The 22,348-nt window shown below is 52.3% G+C and overlaps 3 protein-coding genes across 6 annotated transcripts in view; 1 reads left to right on the top strand and 2 right to left on the bottom strand.

Moving 5' to 3' along the window:
• ARID3C (AT-rich interaction domain 3C) overlaps positions 1–3,380 on the bottom strand; it is a 6,458-nt gene extending 3,078 nt beyond the window's left edge. Inside the window, exons 1-2 of the mRNA XM_007470756.1 lie at positions 3,063–3,380; positions 1,156–1,228 (exon numbers count right to left, since the gene is read on the bottom strand). Coding sequence (XP_007470818.1) covers positions 1,156–1,228; positions 3,063–3,380 — 391 coding nt within the window. The remainder of the gene's footprint in view (positions 1–1,155; positions 1,229–3,062) is intronic.
• Positions 3,381–10,295: 6,915 nt separating this feature from the next.
• Positions 10,296–12,927, bottom strand: SIGMAR1 (sigma non-opioid intracellular receptor 1). 3 transcript variants are annotated; one of them, XM_007470753.1, is made up of 4 exons: positions 12,705–12,927; positions 12,367–12,567; positions 12,141–12,233; positions 10,296–11,364 (listed from the first exon to the last, which is right to left on the bottom strand). In XM_007470753.1, the coding sequence occupies exons 1-4, from the start codon at positions 12,853–12,855 to the stop codon at positions 11,138–11,140; spliced, it is 672 nt and encodes a 223-aa protein (XP_007470815.1). In that variant the 5' UTR covers positions 12,856–12,927; the 3' UTR covers positions 10,296–11,137. The 3 variants fall into 3 exon arrangements, with proteins under 3 accessions (XP_007470815.1, XP_007470816.1, XP_007470817.1); XM_007470754.1 differs by having other exon boundaries at positions 11,138–11,364; positions 12,765–12,855; XM_007470755.1 differs by lacking the exon at positions 12,141–12,233 and having other exon boundaries at positions 11,138–11,364; positions 12,705–12,855.
• A 5,346-nt stretch (positions 12,928–18,273) lies between these two features.
• Positions 18,274–21,555, top strand: GALT (galactose-1-phosphate uridylyltransferase). Of its 2 annotated transcripts, XM_007470751.1 has the most exons (11): positions 18,274–18,399; positions 18,699–18,868; positions 19,095–19,170; positions 19,261–19,309; positions 19,434–19,563; positions 19,715–19,771; positions 19,924–20,046; positions 20,331–20,463; positions 20,566–20,649; positions 20,968–21,122; positions 21,387–21,555. In XM_007470751.1, the coding sequence occupies exons 1-11, from the start codon at positions 18,375–18,377 to the stop codon at positions 21,462–21,464; spliced, it is 1,080 nt and encodes a 359-aa protein (XP_007470813.1). In that variant the 5' UTR covers positions 18,274–18,374; the 3' UTR covers positions 21,465–21,555. The 2 variants fall into 2 exon arrangements, with proteins under 2 accessions (XP_007470813.1, XP_007470814.1); XM_007470752.1 differs by lacking the exons at positions 19,095–19,170; positions 19,261–19,309 and having other exon boundaries at positions 18,303–18,399; positions 21,387–21,485.
• Positions 21,556–22,348: the final 793 nt, after the last annotated feature.

The following is a 22,348-nucleotide window of genomic DNA, read 5'->3' as shown; positions in this document are numbered from 1 at the left end:
AACCACCCCCCGCCTCGGCTCGCCGACTCCGCAGTCCCCGCCGCCCCCGCCGGCCAGTCCTGACAAAGGGGCCTGTCTGCGCTGAGCGATAGGCCCCAGTTAATTCCTTACCGATCCCGTCCCCTTCCGCTGCCGCCTTTGGACCCGAACAATTAGCTGCGGCCTGATTAATGGGGGGAAATTATCGGTCCCGCGGGATCCCCTCCCCCCGCACAGGGAGCAGAGGAAGACAGGGACCTGAGGGAGGCAGAGCTGGGAGGAAGGGGGCGCTAGGATCTGCTGAGACCACCCTAGCCCACCCCCCAGTGGAGGGGAGACCAGGAGGAAGGGGCAGGGAGGGGACGTTGGGACCAGAATGACCGGGCCTTCCTGGGGAGCCAAAGGACCTGGAGCCCCACGGAGGGTTCCTGGTTAGGAAGGGACCTGAAAGGGGTGCTGGGCCTGGGGTGGGGGCCTGAGGGACTTTGGCCAGCAGCTGCACTAAGGGAGGGGGGCAGTGCAGCCAGTTAATTAGCAGCTTATCAGGCCGCACTCGTGGAGTGAGTTAATTAGCTTTGTAGAGCGAGATAATGAGTCAGTCTTCGGACCCATGAATCTGGGGAGAAGCCTAAGTGATGGACTGCCGCCCAGCCTGATCCCCTCCTGGACCCTTCTTGCATTCACTTCTGGCTCTGAGATTCCTGGAAAGGAATTCCTTCTCCTCCACAGCCCCTGCCTACCCCTTGAGAAGTCCTCCCTTCAGTCTAATTCCAGTCCTTCCTGATGCAGAACACCTTGGGTGTTTCCTGCCTGAAGCAAGGGGAAACTGAGGAGAGACAGGCTGGAGGAAGCAGCAGGGAAGAGGACCAAGGCATTCCCATCCCAGTCCCCCAATTCTGGGAACTCCCACCCCAGGCCAGCCTCCTACCAGTTCCCCCTCCCACCCTCCCAATTGATCCCACACTCATTAACCTGCCAGTGGGCTGGCCACTAATTAATCCCTGGGTGGAGAAGGGGGGCAGGGTCAGAGATTAAAGACGCTATTGAGGGCCCAAAGGATACATGCTGCCAAGCCCAGGCCTCTGCAAAGAGGACCCAAACTGAGGACTAAACCCTGGGGTTTCCCTTCCTCAAACCTGGTAAGTGGGGGTCCTTCCCTTACATCAACCCACTCACCCCTCTTCTGCATGAAGCTAAACAGGTCATCCAGAAATTCTTTCCTCTTGGGGTCTGCATCGAGCTCGTACAGCTGGGGAAAAACTGAGGTCATTTTCCAGCTCTGCTACCCAGCCCCTCCCGACCCCGGGACCCTTTGGACTCCAACCCCCGGATTAAGGGTCCCCAGCTGAAGGGGTAAGTAAGTTCTGAAATGTAGACTTCCTGAGAGAACATTGGGTACTCTCCCCTGGAGGCAGGTGTGGGCACTTTTTTCCTGATACACACAGAGACCCCTCTACTGGCCAGTGGTGCCCTGGGCAGCTCAAACCACCCATCTGGGGAGTAGGGGAAGAGAGAAAGCTACGGAGGCTTAGCCTGCCTTCCAGAGCCCTTGGGAGGAAGTCAGGCTGGCGTTGTGTTCCACATTGAGGAAACCGACAGATATATCTGAGCCACTCATTCACTCATTCATACCTGCAAGGGCTTCTTGCTGTTCACATGTTTGTGTGCCAGGGGTGGGGATGAGGGGCAGAGATGCCTCTAACCCATCCCTCAGGCAGGGTGGATGCTCAGAAAAGCTCCTGGATGGAAACCTTGGGCCCTCAGCCCACATATCTTCCAGGAACAGCTTCCTGCATTACAGAAGCTGCCACAGAGGCAATGGCCCTGAACCACCCAGGATCTGTAGGGTCAGGACTTGAAAGGTCCAGGGGTTATCCCACCTATTCTCAGTCACCTGGAGCTCTACTTGCAGTATCAGCTCTCAAATACACCCCAGGAGGGACCCCTAAAGTAACAGTCTTTTACCCAGAGTGACAGTCCCTGCGTAACACCCATAGGTAACATTCCACCCGCCAATAAGAACTCTCAGAGCAAAAAAACACCCATGAGTAACAAACCCCAAAGATGCACCTTTAGATCTACACTCCCACAAGAACTGAGCCCTGCGTCTTAAATGGATACCCACAAAAAACACACAGAGTCTCCAAGTAATAATCCCCAGAATTACACCCAGGAGAAAGAGTCGCTAGAGTCACATCTCCAGAGTAACAGAGCCCCGAGTAACACTATAAGTTTTACACTAACACCACAGAGTCTAAGCATAGATTAACACTTCTGGAAAATACCCAAAACCAACACCCTACGAGTAACACCACCAGAATAGCACACCTAGAATCTCAGCCCTGCATAACATCTTCTTAATGACAGCCTAGAGTAGTGCCTTCGAATAACATCCAGATGGGTTCCGCAGGGATGAAGAACCTCAAATTAAGGCCCTGTGAATTAACATCTTATCATTAACAGCTGCACAGGAGCCTTTTAGTCACACTGCGGCTGTAGTGGCCATCACAGGCTGGGAACTGTCACCCATAGAACTCAGGCTGGGGAGAGGACATGGGTGGGGAGAATGTGACAAGGAAGAGATGAGGTGGGTATCAGCTTGCCAAAGGAGCGGCAACCTCCATTCCACTTCCAAGACAGAAGTAGACAGCCCAGGACACCCCCACTGGTCACTGGAATATGACCTTGTGACTTGATGTGTGAGAAGGTATGGTAGTGCTGGCACTGGGATCCCCAGATCCCCCTCCCTCAGAATTCTTGAAGGCTCCTGCACCCCTCCCACTTTCCCTTCCAGCTTCACCAAGAGCCTCCAGTCTGTCAGCCTCCATGTTTCTGGGCGTCTCCTGCACCTCACGGTGTGTGCCTACGCACTTCTTTCCATGTCTCAGCATGTCTGTCTCTCCCTCCCAGTCCCCATCTAGCCTTCAGTCTTCCCACTGTCTCTCTCCAGGTCTCTATGTCTCTGTCTTTCCATCCTGCAGAGCGCAGTGTGTGTGTGGCGGCGGGGGCGGCTACTGATCACCTTGCTCTGCTTTTGCCCAGAGAGTAGGAAGGGGGAGGGCTCGACACTGAGAGGGTCCTACCTGCTTGAACTGCTCCTCATAGGTCCACTCATGGGGATGAGGTCCAGGGGGCTGGCTGGAAGGTGAGCTGGTGCCCCGGGTCCCTGAGTGGCTCTCCTCGGCTGCCTCCTCTTCTGCGCCAGCTTCCTCTCCTTCCTCATCCTCTTGGGCATCCTCCTCTTCCTCAGGTCCAACCTCCCCCAAGCCCCCGTCAGGGGCCTGCAGGGTCCGGGATCCAGGAAAGGAAGGCTGCGGCGGTGGTGGTGGTGGGCGTGGAGGGGCCAAAGGCCCCACCCCCTGGGCCAGTCGGGCTTCCTGCTGTCTCTGCAGGGCCTCCATTACAGCTTCCAGGCGCAGTCCCCCCACTGGTGGGCCAGCTGGCACCAGGCGCTGCCCTGAGGAAAGGGCTGCCTGTGGGGGAGAGAATTATGCGTGTTGCACCCGCTCCCCCAAAGTCCCCAACACAAGGGGAGGTGGTTATGGATTCAGGGAAGTGCAGGGGGGCCATAAGGAAAAAGATAGAAAGACAGCTTTCTCAGAGGTGGACAGAGAGGTAAAAAGAGCAGGAGAGACAGAGACCAGACCCAGAGACAGAAACAGACATCGACCGAGGACAGGTAGAGACTGAGCAGATCAAAGAGGGTGACAGGGACCAAGAAACAGAGAGAGATGGAGGAGAGAGAGATCCAACAGAGAGGGAGAGAGACAATGACAGGGAGATATGGGGATAGAAATGAGAGATGGCGAGAGACAAGAGACTGAGAGGGACCAAGGTGGAGGGTGACAGAAATATCAGACAGAGACAAGAATGGAGAGACAGAGATGGGGAGAGACGAGATTGATAGAGATATCCGGTAGAGAGACTGGGAAGGTAAGAGAGATAGAGGAGCAAGAGATAAATATCAAAGACCTGAGTGACAAGCAGTCCAGGGAGACTGACAGAGGCAGAGGGAGACAAATACTGAGGCCGGGCTTGAGAGAGATCAGGCAAAGACCGACGCAGCAGGAGACAGAGACAGAAGAAAGAGATTAGAAATAGAGACAGGGCGAGACAGTAAATAGAGAGGGACAGAGACTGGGAAAAGAGACGGGGCAGAGACGCAGAGGACTAGAACCGAGAAGGAACGGGAACAGAGGATGCCGGGGGTATCCCCGCCCCACGGCCACACTCACCAGCCTGGCGCGGCCCGCTGTCCCCGGCGTCTCCACGGCGCTCCCTCCGCTCAGCCCGCCTGTCGGGCGGCCCCTGTCTCAGCTCGGTTCTCTGTGCGGGGCCCCTGCCGTGAGCTCCTGCAGCCGCGCGCTCCTCCGGCCGCGGGGCGCTCACTCGCTGCTCTGCCGGCTGCGGCCCCGGGGGCGGGACCCACGAGGGGCAGGGCGGGCGGGGGCGCAGGGGGAGAGGCCCCGGTGGGCTCTGCCGCTTCCAGCCCCCCAACAGGTGTCTCCCACCCTCCATACAGCCAGATTCGGGGTGGGGGGAGAGGGCGCTGGAGTGCTGCTGGGAATCGTGCAAAGGAGAGTGAGGAGTCCACCACCACCGAACTCCGGACCAGGGCCCCTCCCAGCCTCACAAGTGCGGGGGCGGGGGGTCCCCACACCCGTACTCAGTGCCCGGCATCCACATACAAACACTTGTGTTCACACACCAACACACCCTGTCACAAGTTCAAGGTACACAGCCCCCTATCTCACATACTTGGTTACATAAATACTACAGCGCCAAAGGCCTGGACAGGCTGTGATCTGAGGGGACTCACTCTGCGGGGTGCTGGGGTGAGACTGGAGGGCCTGGGCAGAACAGAAACTTCTCCCCTGTCCTGCCCAGGTGCTGTCCCCAACTGCACGCACGCTGCAGTTTGCACAATACGTGCGCATGATGGTGAACTCACTTCTGCACCCACACACTCAGAGGTCTCTGAGCTCATTCCACACCAGCAGCAGGGCACACATACCACCTGCAGGTACAAAGCCACACGGCTTTTAGCTCTTTTGACGTTCTATTATGGAAAATTTCAAACATATACCAAGAAGAGTGAATAATATAATGAACCTCTGGCAATCCTCAGAATTTCAATAGTGATCAGCATTTTGCCCATCTTCACATACATCCTCCACCTATGTTTGCATGACTCCCCAATCTCTAGCTCCAGACACCTTTAGCCAACTGCTCCAGGCCCACCCTACTCCCAGTTATCCTCCAGATGCTGAGATGCTGTTCCTTAGCAGCCCTGGACCCCACTCCTCTTAAGCACCCTCATCCATTCCCCAATTTCTTCCTGTGCGGAAGGGAATTGACCTACTAAAAGCATTGAGAGTCACTGGGAGGTGATCCAAGTGTGTGAGTGAACAACACGCCTCTGTAGGAGTGATACCTGGCATAGGTGTGAGACTCTGCTGTGTCAAACTCAGCACCGGGGAGTACCACCTGACCTCATTCATACCCAGTGAGGCACACTGGTCTCAAGGCCAAGATTCCTCTAGGGGGCAGAAATTCAGGGGTAACTTTTGCCTCCTCCCCAACCCTCTCCCAGTGAGTCTGCTCCTCTCAGACCCAGCTCGCCCTGGTCTGGACCACCAGCTCTTCTCACCAGGATCTTGTGGTGGATGACAGCCCTCTGCTCTCACTGTCTCCAGCCTCCACCCTTGTCCCCAGCCCAGCTCCCACTGTGGCACTAAGTCCACACTCTCTGTGGCCCATCTCTGGCCAGCCACACTGAGGCTCAGTCCTGCTCACACTCCAGTGCCCACCCGCTCAGATTTTGGGTCTGACAGCCAGTCAGATCCCACTTCCACCAAGAGGCATTGGTGATCCAACCACCTTCAGATCCAATGCCCCTGCCCCCATAGCTTGGCGTGGTATAAGTTCTCCTGGGGCAGAGTCCAGCCCCCTCCGCTGCCATCCCTCTCCAAGGCAACTCCTGTGCTCAGCTTGCCTCCCCAGTGCCCCCCCCCCACCAGCTTCCTTAGAAGAGGAAGCTTAAAAACCAACACAGAAGGGCTGCTCAGAAGAGAGAAAGTGCCTGGAGAGAGACGAAGGTAAGATTCCTGTTGGAAAGGTAGGAACTGGCTTGGGGAAATTCCAGTTCTGAGGGTTTGGAGATTGCTTTGGAGGGGGTGGAGAGGGGCAAGGGACTTGGACGCTACTCCCAAAAGAAAAGGATCAATCAAGCATAGTAAATTCACCTTTGGGGTCTGAGCCAGGAGGGTACAACTGGGAAGGGCAAAGGGGAAGGAATAACCTGATTGGAACCTGGTTTCTCTCTCTCCATCTGTGAAGAGGAAAGGCTGTCTCATACCCACACATAGCCCCCTCTGATCCTACACCTCACAGAGACAGACAGACTGACCTAGACATCCATTAATCCAACACATACTTACTGAGCACTTACTTTATGCAAGGCACTGTTGGACACAGGAGTAAATAAAACAAAGTCCTTATTATAATGGCATAATTCCAGTGGGGGAAATGTATATTGTGTCACATGGTGATAAGTAAAATGTAGAAAAATAAATTTGGGTTGGGGGGAATAGAAAGGGAAGGGTGCCATTAGTTACCTATTGCTGTGCAACAAATTACACTCAAACTTAGCAGCTTGAAAAAACATCTGCTTTCACAATTCTGTGGATAGGGAATTCGAGAGTGGCTTAGCTGAGTGGTGCTGTCTTTCATGAGGTTGTAGTAAAAATGTTGGCTAGGGCTGCAGTCATCTGAAGATTTGACTGGGACTGGAAGATCCACTTTGCTCACATGCTCTGTTGGCAGGAGGCTGTTCTCCCTAGGTAGGCCTCTCCATGGGAGAGGACCTCATACCAGAGAGTCCTCCCAACATGGCAGTTGGTTTCCCCCGGAGAGAGTGACTAAAGAGGGAAGAGTGCTTTTCATGGCCTAGTTTTAGAAGTTGCGCACCGTCACTTCTGGCATATATTAGTTGTTAAAAGTACATGATTAAGTCCAGCCTGCATTCAAGGGGAAGGGAATTAGGCTTCACTTCTTAAAGGGAAGAGTATCAAAAATTATATGGAGGTATTTCATTTTATTTATTTATTTATTTATTTGGTTGTGCTGGATCTTAGTTGCAGCAGGTGGGCTCCTTAGTTGCGGCTCACTGGCTCCTTAGTTGCGGCATGTGAACTCTTAGTTGCAGCATGCATGTGGGATCTAGTTCCCTGACCAGGCATCGAACCTGGGCCCCCTGCATTGGGAGCTTGGAGTCTTAACCACTGCGCCACCAGGGATGTCCCCTGGAGGTATTTTAAAACCAACACAGAAGGGCTGATATTACCCAAATGTTAAGGGAAGGACTCACTGAGCAGAAACTGGAGGGGAGCAAGAGCCATGCAGTCAGAACAGCAGGTGCAAATATCCTGAGGTGGAAGTGTGATGTGTCAGAAGAAAAGCAAGGAGGCCACTGGGCTAGAACACAATGGCCAGGGTGAACAGTTGGATGTTTGGTCAGAGGTAACATAGACCTTGGAGCAGGGTCTTGGAGGCAGTGAAAGGACTGAATGAGATGGGAAGCATTGGAAATGTCTGAGCAAAGAGTGAAAGTCTGACTCTGGCTGTTGTGTGGAGAACCCTCCACAAGGGATGCAAGCATGAGGCTCAATTAGGAGGCCTTTGCAGTAATCCAGGCAAGAGATGATGCTGGCTTGGACCCGGGTGATAGCAGTGGAGGTGGCAAGAAGTGGTTAGATTCTGAATATGTTTTGAAGATAAACCAGACAGGATCCGTTGATGTCTTGAATGTAGAATGTGACAGAATGGGAGGTATCCAAGATGACTCCAAGGTTTTTTTGCCTAGGCAGCTGGGTAAATGGCGGTACCCTTAACTCAGGCAGTAAAGACTACAGGAGGTGCAGGATTGGGAGAGAAATCAGTTCACATTGAACACTTTAAGTTTGAGATGCCAACTGGATGACCAAGTGGAGATGTCAAGTGGAGATGAAAGCAGTCAGATATCTGAATCTGGAGCTCAGAGGAGGTTTAGACTGAGACAAAAAATTAGGCATAAGATACATAGATGGCCCTCAAGATCCAACCATGTTGTTGCAAATAGCAGAGTTTCCTTCTTTTTCATGGCTGAATAATATTCCATTATAGATATATACCACATTTTCTTTATTCATTCATCCTTGAGGGCATTATGCTAAGTGAAATAATCAGATAAAGACAACTGCTGTATGTTCTCACTTATATGTGGAATCTAAAAACAAACAAACAGGGCTTCCCTGGTGGTGCAGTGGTTGAGAGTCCGCTTGCCAATGCAGGGGACACAGGTTCGTGCCCCGGTCTGGGAGGATCCCATATGTCGTGGAGCGGCTGGGCCTGTGAGCCATGGCCGCTGAGCCTGCACATCTGGAGCCTGTGCTCCGCAACGGGAGAGGCCACAGCAGTGAGAGGCCCGTGTACCGCAAAAAAAAATAAAAAATAAAAAAATAATAATAAAAACAAACAAAAAGACTCAAGTCACAGAAACAGAGAACAGATTGGTGGTTGCCAGAGGCCAGTGGTGAGGCAGGGCCAGGGGGAAAATGGGTGAAGGTGGTCAAAAGGTAAACTTCCCGTTTTAAGATAAATAAGTCCTGGGGATGTAATGTACAGCATAATGACTATAGTCAACAATACTATATCGTATATCTGAAAGTTGCTAAGAGAGCAGGTCTTGAAAGTGCTCATCACAGGAAAAAGTTTTGTAACTATGTGAGGTGATGGATGTTAACTAAACTTATTGTGGTAATCATTTCACAGTATAGACATATATGAAATCATTATGTTGTATACCTTAAACTAACAAAACTTTACATGTCAATTGTATCTCAGTAAAACTAGTATATAGACACATAGATGGTATTTATTTATTTATTTATGGCCACACCGTGGGGATCTTAGTTCCCTGGCCACGGATTGAACCTGGGCCCCAGCAGTGGAAGCGTCCAGTCCTAACCATTGGACCTCCAGGGAATTCCCTAGATGGTATTTAAAGTCATGAAATGGTTGAGATCACCTCAGAGCAGTGTAAACCTGGGAAGTGAGAGGTTGAGGAAATGAACCAGATCTAGCAAAGGAGGCAATGAAGGAAGAGAGTAGTGTCCTGTAAGCCAAAGGAGTCTTTTAAGAGTAACTGTGTCAAATGAAAGTGAGAAGAAATAAACACTGGACTTAGCAACAGAGATGGGGAGGGCCCTGGAAGCCTAGTCCTATGTGAAAGGTAGGGATGACAAAGGGAGCTGGGGCATCCCTAACAGATGTGGGCTCTGAGCCTAGAGGCAAAGCTGGGTTACAGGGTGGGAGAAATCCTGAGGCCTGGCTTTGCAACCTGTGATCAAACGGAGAGGCCCCAGACAGGACCTGTCATGGCCAACACTGTAGTGGTGGTAAGGTGTCAGGATGGCCAGCTTGCCTGGGCCTCACATTCATTCTGAGCCACATATTTAGACTTTTGATGTTGCTTCCAGATGGTTATACATGTAGTCCTTTGTATTTTTACTCATTAGAATATCAAATTTTTAGAATGTACATTTTTTTATAATCATGTTCCTTCCATTTTTAATATAACAGAATCCTAAGAAGTGAGAGGCCTGGGCCTTGCTCATCTTCAGAACAGGGCCAGGAGGAAGGTGAGGCAAGTGCAGGACCCTTGGGTGTGTACTTCAGGCACCTCTCTGGCCTCATCCTAGCCCCAGCCCCCCACTACCTTAGACACCACCAGATAGTGTGCCTGCTCGCCAGCCCCGGGAGCCTCCACAGAAGTGGGGGCTCCTGGAAAAGGCAGAGTGGAGAGAAACAACTCCTGCTCTGGGTGGACGTGGACATGATACCCTGGAAACCTAGAAAAAAGATGGAGAGTGACTATGCCTTTCAGCCCAAAAGTGGCTGCACACTGCCACCCCTTGGTCATCCAGGGCAGGAGTCCCAGGACTGTACCCAGAACAGCACTGGCAGAGACGAGACCAAAAGCAAGACACACACCACCTCACCCAGCCGTGAATTTTTGAAATTGTGGCATTCAAACCTGGTGGAGAGAATCTTATTAAACATGCAGATCTCAAGGCCTCAATCCAGAACTGATCTCTGGGGATTGGGCACAATAATCTGTAGAGTCAACGAGCCTGCCAGGTGATTCCTGGGAACACTAAAGTATACAGTAAAAAGCTGCTGTCATAAACTGAATCACACAGCAAGGGAGAGGCCTTCCTGAGGTCCCCAGGAGTTAGAGGTCCTCCTGCTGCTCAGACACGAAAAGAAATTAAACTGTTCAACAGGTCTTTATTGACAGACACAGATAGATGGACAGAGAATGCAGCAAAGGCAGTGTCTGGAAGCTGTGATAAGTGTCTGTGTGTGTGCGTGCAGAAAAGGCTTTCTCTAGGTCAGCGGCAACCCCTTGGACCTGGGCCCACCTGTCTAGGTCCTCACCCCGGCACTGGGCCCTCAGCTGAGGCCAGCCTCCCCATTATACCCTGGAGGGAGGTATGACCTCAGCATTTGCCACATTCTTCTGGTTCTCCAGCTAACTTGGTTGCGAGGGTGGGGACAGGCCATGAGGGTACTTGCATAGCAGGGGAACAGAATGGGGTAAGGCATATGGTGAGGACAAGGAGATGAAGGGGAAGGGCATCACAGCTGCAGGTGAAGGGAGCCTCCACAGGCAGCCCCTCTTCCCCCTCATCGCCCCCAATGGCTGCTGGGTTGAAGGGTCAGACCCAGGCAGTTTGTAATAGCCACCCCCATCCCTAACTCCAGAGCGCTGACTAGGGGCAGAGAAGCTCTGGAAAGGCCTGAGTTAGTGAGTCGAGCTTGTGGGATATGTGCTCGAACATGACCGGCCCCTTTGGTATACGTGGGGCTCCCTCTCTGCATGGGTGTGAATGCGTAATGCTGCCATACACACAGCATTCAGTATCTGAATGTGTGTCCCATGTGTTCCCATGACTATGTTTGGTTGTATGCATGTGTGTCCCTGCTCATACACCAGGAACTCAGTATCTGCATGTTGTGAGTATGTCCATGTCTTTTCACGTGGGCTCCAGCAAGTGGATGTGTGCAGGCCTGCCCGCTCCTGTCCATCCACAGGTCCTCCTTCAGGCCTGGCTGGTCAGGCGTCCTGGCCAAAGAGGTAGGTGGTGAGTTCAAGCCGGAGGCCCCGGGCATAGGCTTGAAGAGTATAGAAGAGGGTGAGGAAATCCTGGGTGCTGAAGATTGTGTCAGCCAGTGCGAAGGCCAGGGTAGAGGGGATGACACCCCGGCCGTACTCCACCATCCATGTGTTTGGCCCCCACTCCACAGCCGTTGCCTCACCAGGCCCGTGCACCACTGTCTCCCCTGGGGGGACAGGGAACACCCACATGAAGAGCCTGGCCCTGCCCTCCCATTGCCACCACCTCCCTAGCCTGTGGGCTCTCTAGGGGTAGGGAATGGAGAGGGAGCTTCAGGAAAGGAAAAGCCTTACCTCACTGGCCTGGCTGCCCATCTGCAAGGGTACGAGGCTAAGGTGGCCACTCTTAAACTTTCCTGTGTGGCATCACCTGGCTCATGTCCTCTCTTGGGGGAAGCTTCACCTGGCCCTGCACCATTGTTTGGGAGTCATGGAGGTCTGCATTCCCAAGCCTCACTCATGTCAAGCAGAAGTTTAGCTAAACTTGGGCCTGTTAGATAGGGAGAAGTGAATATAAGACTTGCCAGGCTTTCTGAGAAATGTAGCTGTTCAGTTACAGTGTCTGTCATGCTTGTAATATTCAACCTCAAACTTACTTAGAAGTCCAAATGTTTCATTATACGCAAGAGGGAAGACAATTGTCTGCCTTGTCTTTGGGGGCATGAGAGCATTTCTGATCTCCCCAATAACTGCTGGAATATTGGATGATTAAAATCAGACATGGTTAACAGGGAGCTGTTATGTTTTGTTTCCATTTGACAGAGGAAGGCAACAGAGACCCTGAACCCTGCCTCAACCAACCACCTGGGGCTTAACTAGAGGGCAAAGGAACTAGGAGGAGGGCCCCTCAACGCACCCCTATTCCATGCCATGGCTCTTTCCTCCAACTATAGGCACCCAAGAATGAAGAGACCCACCTCTCTAACAGAGACACCTTACCCACCTGGGTAGAAGACCTCGCTTTTGGTAGTGCCCTCTCTCCACTGGTGGAAGGTGCCAGAGATGATGGTATCCGAGATCTCAGCCCAATAGCGCCCTGAGAGACAATCAAATGGACACTGAATATCAGGGTATCCGCTCCACTCGATGGCCTGGCCGAACATCAGGAAGGAGGGCATGGGCCCTTGTACAGCCCCAGCCTCCCAGTCCGGCCCGCCGCCAGCACTGACCCGAGTGGCCGCTAGAGCCCAAGGCGGTGCCGAAGAGCAGCACGTACTCGGACAGGGAGGCGTGCAGAAGGCACATGGCGCCCATCCAGCCTCCCGCGTTCACGAACACCCACTGCAGCTCCTCGTCGGGCAGCACGTGGCCTGGGTGCAGGCGCCGCAGCTCCACGATCAGCCGAGAGAAGGCCAGCTCGTGGTCCAGCCCTGGCGGGGGCAGAGGAACAACCAAGTCAGGGCCAGCATCGGTCACGAACTGGGGAACGGTGCCCCCGGAACCTCCAGCTACGCCCGGCCCTCCCCAGCCCCCTGCCCTCCACCCGCCCGCTCACCCGCCGCCTCACCGGCGTACTGCCGAGCCAGCTGCGCGATCTCTTCATGCTGGAAGACGAAGTTCTGAGTGCCCAGCCAGTGCCAGACCACCTGAGCCAGCACAGCCGCGGCCGCCAGGAGCAGCGCGGCACACGCCCACCGCCGGCCCACGGCCCACTGCATCCCAGCGGGCGGCCTGGCCCAGCGCAGCGCAGAGAAAAGTGGGAGCCTAAGGCTGTGACCCTCACTGCCTCCGTGTCTCTTGGCGCGCCGCCTACGACCTGTTCCCCCGCCACCGCCGTGGTACGGCTTGCCCTGGCCAATCGGAACTGCCAGGGCACCGGGGCACCGCCTCTCGGGTCGAACCATTATCTCTCGTGGAGCGGGGAGCCGGGTGCGCCGAAGGGCGGGGCGGCGCCGCGCGCGTCAGGAAAGGGGGCGGGGCCAAGCTCTCCTAGCTGCAGGCGTTGGGGTATCTAGGCACGCTCTCGCCTAGCGCCGTTCTACTTGGGGTTGCGGGGATGTCGGTGAGACCCAGAATGGACTGGCCCGCCTGGGCTCACTGACTGGTGAAGCAGGCAACCCGGAAGAAGGGCCTTCCGGACTTGTGATGGTTAAGGCCCGCCTTTGCTAGCACAGAAGGTGGGAAGGTGGCTCTTCTACTTGGGAACGTTACGGACGGCTTTTGGAGGCGGTGACACCTGAGCAGTGTCTTTAAGAGCGATGGGAAGGGCATTCCAGTGAGCCATTGAGACCTACTCCAGGAGCAAAGGCACCGAGGAGAGACAGCGTGGGGTCTTCCGCGGGCCAACAATTCATTCTTTATTCTGAAGTACAAAATATGAGAGGAGGGCCTTGTAAGCCAACTGAAGGTTATCGGCGGCGGAGGGGATGGGGTGGGGAGTGAAAAAGGAAGAGAAGCAGGAAAGAAACAGAAGAGAAAAGAGGCAGCATAGTGCAGTGATAAGAAAGACACTCTGGACAGGACTGACTGTGTTAAAAGCCTGGCTCCCGCCACCTACTGGTTATGTGATCTTGGGCAAGTTACTTGAACTCTTTGTGACTCAGTTTTCTCATCTGTAAAATGGGATGAAGAAAAGTACATACCTTTATTGTGATGAAGACTAAATGAGTTAATATTTACAAAGCAATTAGTGTCTGGCATGTGGTGTCATATGTGTTAGTTATATCAATGAAACATAAAGCAGAAGAGAACTGGAAGAGTGTAGCCTCACACATGAGAGTAATGGAATGGTCAACACAGTCAAATATAATTGAGTGGTCCTATGAAATGACTGGAAATGGTCATTGGGTTTCTCAGTATGGGCATGTAGCAGAGATTATGCTATACATTCACAAATCCATTCCTTTTGCTTTTGGGCAGCCAGTCTACTTTGTAGTTAGGTGAGGCCATGTGATTGTGTTCTGGCCAATGAAGTATAGGCAGAAATGGCATGCCATTTCCAGGTCTGGCTCGTAAAATCTGTGAAATTCTTGACACTCACTTTCTTGTCTTATCTAATATAGTTACATACAATTAAGTAGTGGAGAATTCCAAATGCTGCATGGGACAGAGCTCTCCCTCTCTCCCACAGTGGACCATGGTACTAAGCCACTGAGTTTGGAGGTTGTTTGTTACAGCACCTAAGATTATTTACCCCGACTACTACAGGGCAAAAAACATGTTATAGTGTACTGTGCGGGTAAGAGTAGAGGCTGGGAAGATGAACTAATTTTTGAGAAATTTGACCAAGAAGGGAATGATAAAAAAGGGATTATTTAGAGGAAAATGCAGGATTGAGGGAACATGATTTTGTATTGGCTCTGGCTTCTGTGACACTCCTGAGTTGACCATTCTTTAAGAACCCTGCGTAGCAGGGACTAGCAAATCTGGTCTCTGCCCCCTTGTTTCAGACAGAGTCCTCTGGGACTGTCTAGGTCTGCAGCTCCCCTACCTGGTTTTTCAGAAATCTTCTCCAGCACACACTTTTATTTTTGTTTTGTTTTATTTATTTATTTTGTACTGTTTTGTATTTTTCTTTTTTTAAAAATATCTTTATTAGAGTATAATTGCTTTACGATGTTGTGTTAGTTTCTGTTGTACAACAAAGTGAATCAGCTATAAGTATACATATATCCCCATATCCCCTCCCTCTTGAACCTCCCTCGCATCCTCCCTATCTCACCCCTCTAGGTCTTCACAAAACATTGAGCTGATCTCCCTGTGCTATGCAGCAGCTTCCCACTAGCTATCCATTTTACATTTGGTAGTGTATATATATCAGTGCTACTCTCTCACTTCATCTCAGCTTCCCCATCCTGCCCTGTGTCCTCAAGTCCGTTCTCTACAACTGTGTCTTTATTCTTGTCCTGCCTCTAGCCTCTTCAGAACCCCCCCCCTTTTTTTTTAGATTCCATATATATGTGTTAGCATACGATATTTGTTTTTCTCTTTCTGACTTACACTCTGTATGACAGACTCAAGGTCCATCCACATCACTAAAAATAACTCAATTTCGTTTCTTTTTACAGCTCAGTAATATTCCATTATATATATGTGTCACATCTTCTTTATCCATTCATCTGTCGATAGACATTTAGGTTGCTTCCATGTCCTGGCAATTGTAAATAGTGCTGCAGTGAACATAGTGGTACATGTATCTTTTTGAATTATGGTTTTCTCAGGGTATATGCCCAGTAGTGGGATTGCTGGGTCATGTGGTAGTCCTATTTTTAGTCTTTTAAGGAGCCTCCATACTGTTCTCCATAGTGGCTGTATCAATTTACATTCCCACCAGCAGTGTAGGAGGGTTCCCTTTTCTCCGCATCCTCTCCAGTGTTTATTGTTTGTAGATTTTTTGATGATGGCCGTTCTGACTGGTATGAGGAGATACCTCATTGTGGTTTTGATTTGCATTTCTCCAATGATTAGTGATGTAGAGAATCTCTTCCTGTGTTTGTTGGCAATCTATATGTCTTCTTTGGAGAAGTGTCTATTTAGGTCTTCTGCCCATTTTTGGATTGGGTTGTTTGTTTTTTTGATATTTAGCTGCATGAGCTGCTTGTATATTTTGGAGATTAATCCTTTGTCAGTTGCTTTGTTTGCAACTACTTTCTCCCATTCTGAGGGTTGTCTTTTTGTCTTGTTTATGGTTTCCTTTGCTGTGCAAAAGCTTTTAAGTTTCATTAGGTCCCACTTGTTTATTTTTGATTTTATTTCCATTACTCTAGGAGTAATGGAAAAGATCTTGCTGTGATTTATGTCAAAGAGTGTTCTGCCTATGTTTTCCTCTAAGAGTTTTATAGTGTCTGGTCTTACATTTAGGTCTTTAATCCATTCTGAGTTTATTTTTGTGTATGGTGTTAGGGAGTGTTCTAATTTCATTATTTTACACGTAGCTGTCCAGTTTTCCCAGCTCCACTTATTGAAGAGGTGTCTTTTCTCCATTGTATATTCTTGCCTCCTTTGTTAAAGATAAGGACACACCGTTTTAAAAAAGAGAAAGGCGGGCTTCCCTGGTGGTGCAGTGGTTGAGAGTCCGCCTCCCGATGCAGGGGACATGGGTTCGTGCCCCGGCCCGGGAGGATCCCACATGCCGCGAAGCGGCTGGGCCCATGAGCCATGGCCGCTGAGCCTGCGCGTCCAGAGCCTGTGCTCCACAACGGGAGAGGTCACAACAGTGAGAAGCCCGTGTACCGCAAAAAAAAACAAAAAAAAAAAAAAAAAAAAAGAATGCCATTTGCAGCAATATGGATGGACCTAGAGGTTGTCATACTAAGTGAAGTAAGTCAGACAAAAACCAGTAACCAAAGCACATAATGCTGGGACTTCCCTGGCGGTCCAGTGGTTAAGACTCCACGCTCCCAATGCAGGGGGTGCAGGTTGGAAGCCTGGTCGGGAGATTAGGATCCCACATGCCGCACAACGTGGCCAAAAAAGAAAAAAGAAAAAAAAAAAAAGCATTTACAAAAGTAAATAAGAAAATAGTTTAAAAAAAAAAAAAGCTGATAATGCTTCCTGTTTTTCTCCATCCTGAATTCCCCTCAGGGCCCACCACAGTTGTGGGGGCAGCTGCAGTTGCTGATGCTGTAGCAAAATTTGTTGTTTACTGAAATAGCAAGGCAACATTCCCTTTCCACAAAAAGTGTATCTTTTATCCCCCTTACATCCCTATTACACGTGCAGCCAGTGGGCCATGTAAAACTCTGGTTTCTTAGCTCCCTGCTCCCTGCCCTCTACCTAGTGGCCTCTTTAGATTCCAGTCTGAGGCCCCTGGGCATCGATAAGGTAAATGACCTATGACCCAGTTTTTACATCTGAGCTCAGCAAAACACCTGGCTTGTCCTGGCCTGGTTTGGGGGAAGGGGCCTCACTGCTACTGCCCAGCTCCTAGCTCACTAGGTTTCTATCTTAAGGCTCATTGAGGGAGTTTCCTGGTGGCCTAGTGGTTAGGATTCTGGGTTCTCACTGCTATGACACAGGTTCAATCCCTGGTTGGGGAACTGAGATCCTGCACACGGCATGGGCAAAAAACAAACAAACAAACAAAAACTCACTGAAGTCTCAGAGGCATTTCAAAGCATCAGGAAGAGCTTGGAAACTTGGGTTCAAATCTCAGCTTGGCCACTTATCCTCTGGGTGATCTTGAGGCCTCGGTTCTCCATTGTGAAATGGGGAGGAGGTTCAGACAATATTTAGATGGCTCTATAAAGTGTCAGGGGAGGAATTAATTTGAAGTTTATCCTAGTGTTGGCCAACTGGTTTGTTCCAAGGAAAAGTTGGAGAAGGGACAGGGGTGTGCAAAGGAAACACCTCTGACCCCACCCAGATGGTGGTTGGAGCTACTGATAGTCCTGTCCTCCCCACATTTTCAGACTTCTTATAGCCCTCTTACCCTGACCACTTCTTGTGCTTTGTGTGTGTGTGTGCATATGAGAGAGAGAGAGAGAATATGATTACTTAGCCCTTTTTTCTCAAACCCGTTTCTGCTGCCTGGTGGGGCTAGGGCATGGTTACGGTGAGGTACCCACTCCTCCAGATAGTACCTGAAGCCAAGGTTTAGCTGAAGCAGATCAAGCCCCACAGCCCCTCACCCCCACCTCCTTGCCTTTCCTCTGCCAGAGCCACCAAGCAGGTGAGTGAGGTGACTGTGGATCCAGAGTTATACCCTGACTTACCCTAGAATGTAAGTTCTGGGAGGGCTGAGTCTATGCTGACTCGTGCACACAGGGACATCCCTTTGCGCCATGTGGAGCCTAGGGGCCTGGCACGTGGTGGTAGATAGTAGTAAATATTTGCTGAATGAATGACCAAATGAATGACTTTAAGAAAGCAAATAACTCTTGTAAGCATCCTGTAGCCGAGGGATCTGTGGTAAGCAGCTTTTACAGAGGTTCTTCCAGGGTAGTTGGTGGCTTTGGCCCTAGAGTCGGATCATCAAAGTCGCCCCCTGTAGATGTAGGCAGTCCTGAACTCCGCCCCCAGGTGGCCGGGCCGGCCCTCAGACAGTCACGTGCTTGCGGCTGTCCAATCAGCGAGGGCGGGGCGAGGGCGGGGCGAGAGCGGGGCGGGGCCGGGCCGACCAGGCGGTGGGGGCGAGGTGAGCAAGCAGAAGTTACCGAAGGTATCTTCACCCGGTGGCCTCCTGGCGCGCAGGGGAGCGTGTCCTAAGCAGCGCCGGCAGGCGTCGGAGGCGGACGCCATGGCCACAACCTTCCGGGCGAGCGGTAACCGCAGGGCGGCCGGGACTCGCTGGGAAGCCAAGCTGAGCCCTCCCCTTCCTTAGGAAGTTGTCGTCCCTGCCCGCGGGTCGGCGCGCCCACCCGTCCAGGCACGCGCGGCGAAGGGACACGCCGGTGTTGGGGCTGCAGGCTGATTGGCGCTGGGAACGCCCAAGCTCTGGCCTTTAGCTCCTGAGTAGGGTGGGGACAAGAGGGTGCATCCGAGCTTGGGCCTGCTGGTGGGTAAGACCCAGGGGAGAAAGGGGCATAGGGCTTTGTGACTGATCTTGACGGTTTGCCCCCAGAGCATCAGCATATCCGCTACAACCCGCTACAAGATGAGTGGGTGCTGGTGTCAGCGCACCGCATGAAGCGGCCCTGGCAGGGGCAGGTAGAACCCCCGCTTCTGACGACAGTACCCCGCCATGACCCCCACAACCCTCTGTGTCCGGGGGCCACACGGGCCAATGGAGAGGTAAGTCTTTAGATCCTACATCTGCAGGCTGGGCCCGGGGGGAGTAGTTCCCCATCCACTGCCCTTAGAGCTTCTCTTCACCCCACAGGGGAGTGGACCTCTGTGTCATATCCCACCAAGTCTTTCTGACCTCAGAGTGGCCTTCTTCCCGCCTTGTAACCTTGAAGCCCATCAGAAGACTGGTGGTATGGGCCAGCAAATGCTTCTAGCCCATCCTTGTCTGTAGGTGAATCCCCACTATGAAGGCACCTTCCTGTTTGACAATGACTTCCCAGCTCTGCGGCCTGATGCCCCTAGTCCAGGTAAGTTGGAGCTAGCTGCTGTTGGGGAGAAAAGAGGCTGGACCTTGTTGGGGGACTTCTGTTGCAGAGAGTGATACCCCTTTATCTTAGGACCCAGTGATCACCCCCTTTTCCAAGCAGAGGCTGCTCGAGGAGTCTGGTAACTATGAATTTCCACTCTTACACCCTTCAACCCAAGGGCTGGACTGAGCACTGGGGTTGGGCCCTGCCCCCAGCTCAACGAGCCCTGTATCTCTGTCATCTCTCCCTCCTTTACCACCTAGTAAGGTTATGTGCTTCCACCCCTGGTCGGATGTGACACTGCCACTCATGTCAGTTCCTGAGATCCGAGCTGTCGTTGATGCATGGGCCTCAGTCACAGAGGATCTGGGTGCCCAGTACCCTTGGGTGCAGGTCTGTGAGGTCGCCCCCTCCCCTAGATGGGCAGGGAGGGGGTGGTGCAGTTTGGTTTTGGGAAGTGGCATTTTTATTTCCACAGGTTGTGTTTTGGAGGGGTTGACTTGCTGTCCTTTTGGCTATAAAGCTCCCTACCCCTACTTCATAGATCTTTGAAAACAAAGGAGCCATGATGGGCTGTTCCAACCCCCATCCCCACTGCCAGGTGTGTGTGTCAGGGGCTTCAGTGGATATCTGGGCTGAGTCCAAGACAGTGTGGGGTGGGGAACTGGAGTAAGGGAAAACCGAGGAAGTATGCTAGTGATGTGGAGGCTTGCAGGTGAGGGATCGGTTCCCCCTTCACCTCCCCCTTGACAGGTGTGGGCCAGCAGTTTCCTGCCAGATGTTGCCCAGCATGAGGAGCGATCTCAGCGGGCCTATCAGAGTCAGCACGGAGAGCCCCTGCTAATGGAGTACGGCCGCCAAGAGCTGCTCAGGAAGGTGGGAGAAAGCTGGATCTTGTGTCCCCAGGAAGCCTGTAACCTCACCCCAAAAAGGAGAGGTGTGTGAAGGAGGAGGGTAGAAGGGAAGTAGCAGAGAGACTTGCTAGGAGGACATAGCAATAAGCTAAAGGAAAGGTGATGATGGCTTAGACTAGGGTGGTAGTGGTGGAGTGGTGAGAAACCATTGGTTTCTGGGTACGTTTTTTCTTCTCCTTCCCTTGCCTATTTGCTGACCCCCCTCACACTCACCTTGATGACCTCATCTCCATTTGGTCGGCCTAGGACCGTCTGGTCCTAACCAGTGAGCACTGGTTAGTGCTGGTCCCCTTCTGGGCAGTGTGGCCCTTCCAGACACTACTGCTGCCCCGTCGGCATGTACGGCGGCTGCCTGAGCTGACGCCGGCTGAGCGTGACGGTGAGTCTCCCAGGTGGGACCCTGGGGCCAGGCTTTGGATGGGGATGGTTCTGGTGGGGCCAGCATCTGGGCCCCAGACTGAGAGTCAGGCTCTGATTCCAGATCTAGCCTCCATCATGAAGAAGCTCTTGACCAAGTATGACAACCTATTTGAGACATCCTTTCCCTACTCCATGGGCTGGCATGGTGAGGCTTTTTGAGTACCCATATCTAACCCCAACACCATTTCTGGGCTCCTGGGTCCCAGCTTAGTGGACTGCAACTCCCAGCAGGCCTTGGAACACTTGCTGGGGAAGTGTTCAGAGCAGGGATGCTGGGACTGAGTGGAGAAGTGAACGTGGTGAAACTATGTCTCCCAGTGGGCTTTCCAATGCCTTGTCTCCTCTCTGGCAGGGAATGCTGGAAGATGTAGTTTTCAGGTACCTGCTATGGTCTGGGGGTAAGAGCTAGGCTGAAGAACTAAGAAAGGACCCTTCCCAACTATCTCTGCCTTCTTGCCACCAGGGGCTCCCATGGGATCAGAGGCTGGAGCCAACTGGGACCACTGGCAGCTACATGCTCATTATTATCCTCCACTCCTGCGCTCTGCCACAGTCCGGAAATTCATGGTTGGCTATGAAATGCTTGCCCAGGCCCAGAGGGACCTCACCCCTGAGCAGGTCTGGACTTGGAACACCCTGAGTCCTTGGGTCCCCTTTTCCCTCCTGTTCCCTCAAGGGATCCCAACAATCATGACCCTGAGAATCCCCACGACCTGGGTATTCCTAGGGACTCAGGAGCTGACTCCATTCTCTGGCTATTCCAGTGGTCGTTCTCACCAGCCTCCCCACCCTGCATGCTCTCCCCCAGTGTCTAGCGTCTCCTAGCACTCACCATTCTGGGCAGCCCTTACCCTCTCTGATTATCCCCTTTCCCCATTCCAGGCTGCAGAGAGACTAAGGGCGCTTCCTGAGGTTCATTACCGCCTGGGGCAGGACAGGGAGACAGCAGCCATCGCCTGACCACACTGACCACAGGGCCTTCTGCCTGAGGGAACTAGGGCCTAGGGTTTGGGCAGATGTGGGATCAATAAAACTGTGCTTCTCAAACTTTAATCACATATTCTAACACCAGAGGAGTGTGAACTCTGATCCTTGGGGGTCTGGGGTTAAAGGCCGAAGGCATAGCTCCAGCCACAACTTTTCTTTGCCAACAGATGTGCAAAAACTTAAGGGCACAACCTCCCCACCTCTTTGCCCCAAATCTCTGAACAAAATTAATGCTCAGTGTCATGTCTGGCTTTTACTCCTAGAGTAACAAAGGCATCCCAGTTTAAAATGGTTTTAGAATCTTTTGTTCTTGTCTTTGGCTGAGGCTTTGGGAAGGCCAGAGCCCCCTTTACTACCATCCCTAGGGTGTCAGCTCACCAAGCTTGGGACTGAAGGTTTGGTCGGAGTGGGTGAGCAGGATCCTTGTCCCATTGGTCAGTGGCTAGACCCTAGGCTCCTGGCCAGAACCCTGGCCTTGTGAGTGGCTGCAGCTTGGCTCTGCTCCAGCCCACAGAGGCTGAAGGGGCGGGTAGGGAACGTGTACGTGGCTTTGTGTCCTTGGCCTTTCCAGACTCCCACGTGCAGCATGTATGCACGGGCTCTGTACACCTCTGTTGCCCCTGTGCCCCAATCATTGCACAGCGCAGAAGACAGCTCTGGCAGGGAAGGGGTGCCAGAGTTAGGAGCCTCAGGGCCATGGTAGGAGGGGATGGTTTTTGGAGTGATCCTGGGTCTACCCCCTTCCCTCTGGAGCTGTTTCCCTGGTAAGACTGTAACTGTGGGAATAACAAGTCATACAACCCAGGAGACATGATGCCACCTAGGGTCCTCCAAACTTTTAGGTGAGGACAGGAGCT

Source organism: Lipotes vexillifer, unplaced genomic scaffold (assembly GCF_000442215.2).
Source record: "Lipotes vexillifer unplaced genomic scaffold, Lipotes_vexillifer_v1.1 scaffold2225, whole genome shotgun sequence".
In the NCBI taxonomy this organism is placed as follows: Eukaryota; Metazoa; Chordata; class Mammalia; order Artiodactyla; family Lipotidae; genus Lipotes; species Lipotes vexillifer.
Note: the sequence above shows the minus strand (reverse complement) of the source record. Positions and strands in the feature narration are given on the sequence as shown.

What these genes read in the sequence shown, in the direction of transcription:
- GALT (XM_007470751.1), top strand. Translation starts at nt 18,375, where the DNA reads ATGGCCACAACCTTCCGGGCGAGCG. An exon ending in CACAACCTTCCGGGCGAGCG is followed by an intron (nt 18,400 to 18,698) that starts GTAACCGCAGGG and finishes GTTTGCCCCCAG; the next exon opens with AGCATCAGCATATCCGCTAC. An exon ending in CCACACGGGCCAATGGAGAG is followed by an intron (nt 18,869 to 19,094) that starts GTAAGTCTTTAG and finishes CCTTGTCTGTAG; the next exon opens with GTGAATCCCCACTATGAAGG.
- SIGMAR1 (XM_007470753.1), bottom strand. Translation starts at nt 12,855, where the DNA reads ATGCAGTGGGCCGTGGGCCGGCGGTGGGCGTGTGCCGCGCTGCTCCTG. An exon ending in GCTGGCTCGGCAGTACGCCG is followed by an intron (nt 12,568 to 12,704) that starts GTGAGGCGGCGG and finishes TGCCCCCGCCAG; the next exon opens with GGCTGGACCACGAGCTGGCC. An exon ending in AAGCGAGGTCTTCTACCCAG is followed by an intron (nt 11,365 to 12,140) that starts GTGGGTAAGGTG and finishes CTGTCCCCCCAG; the next exon opens with GGGAGACAGTGGTGCACGGG.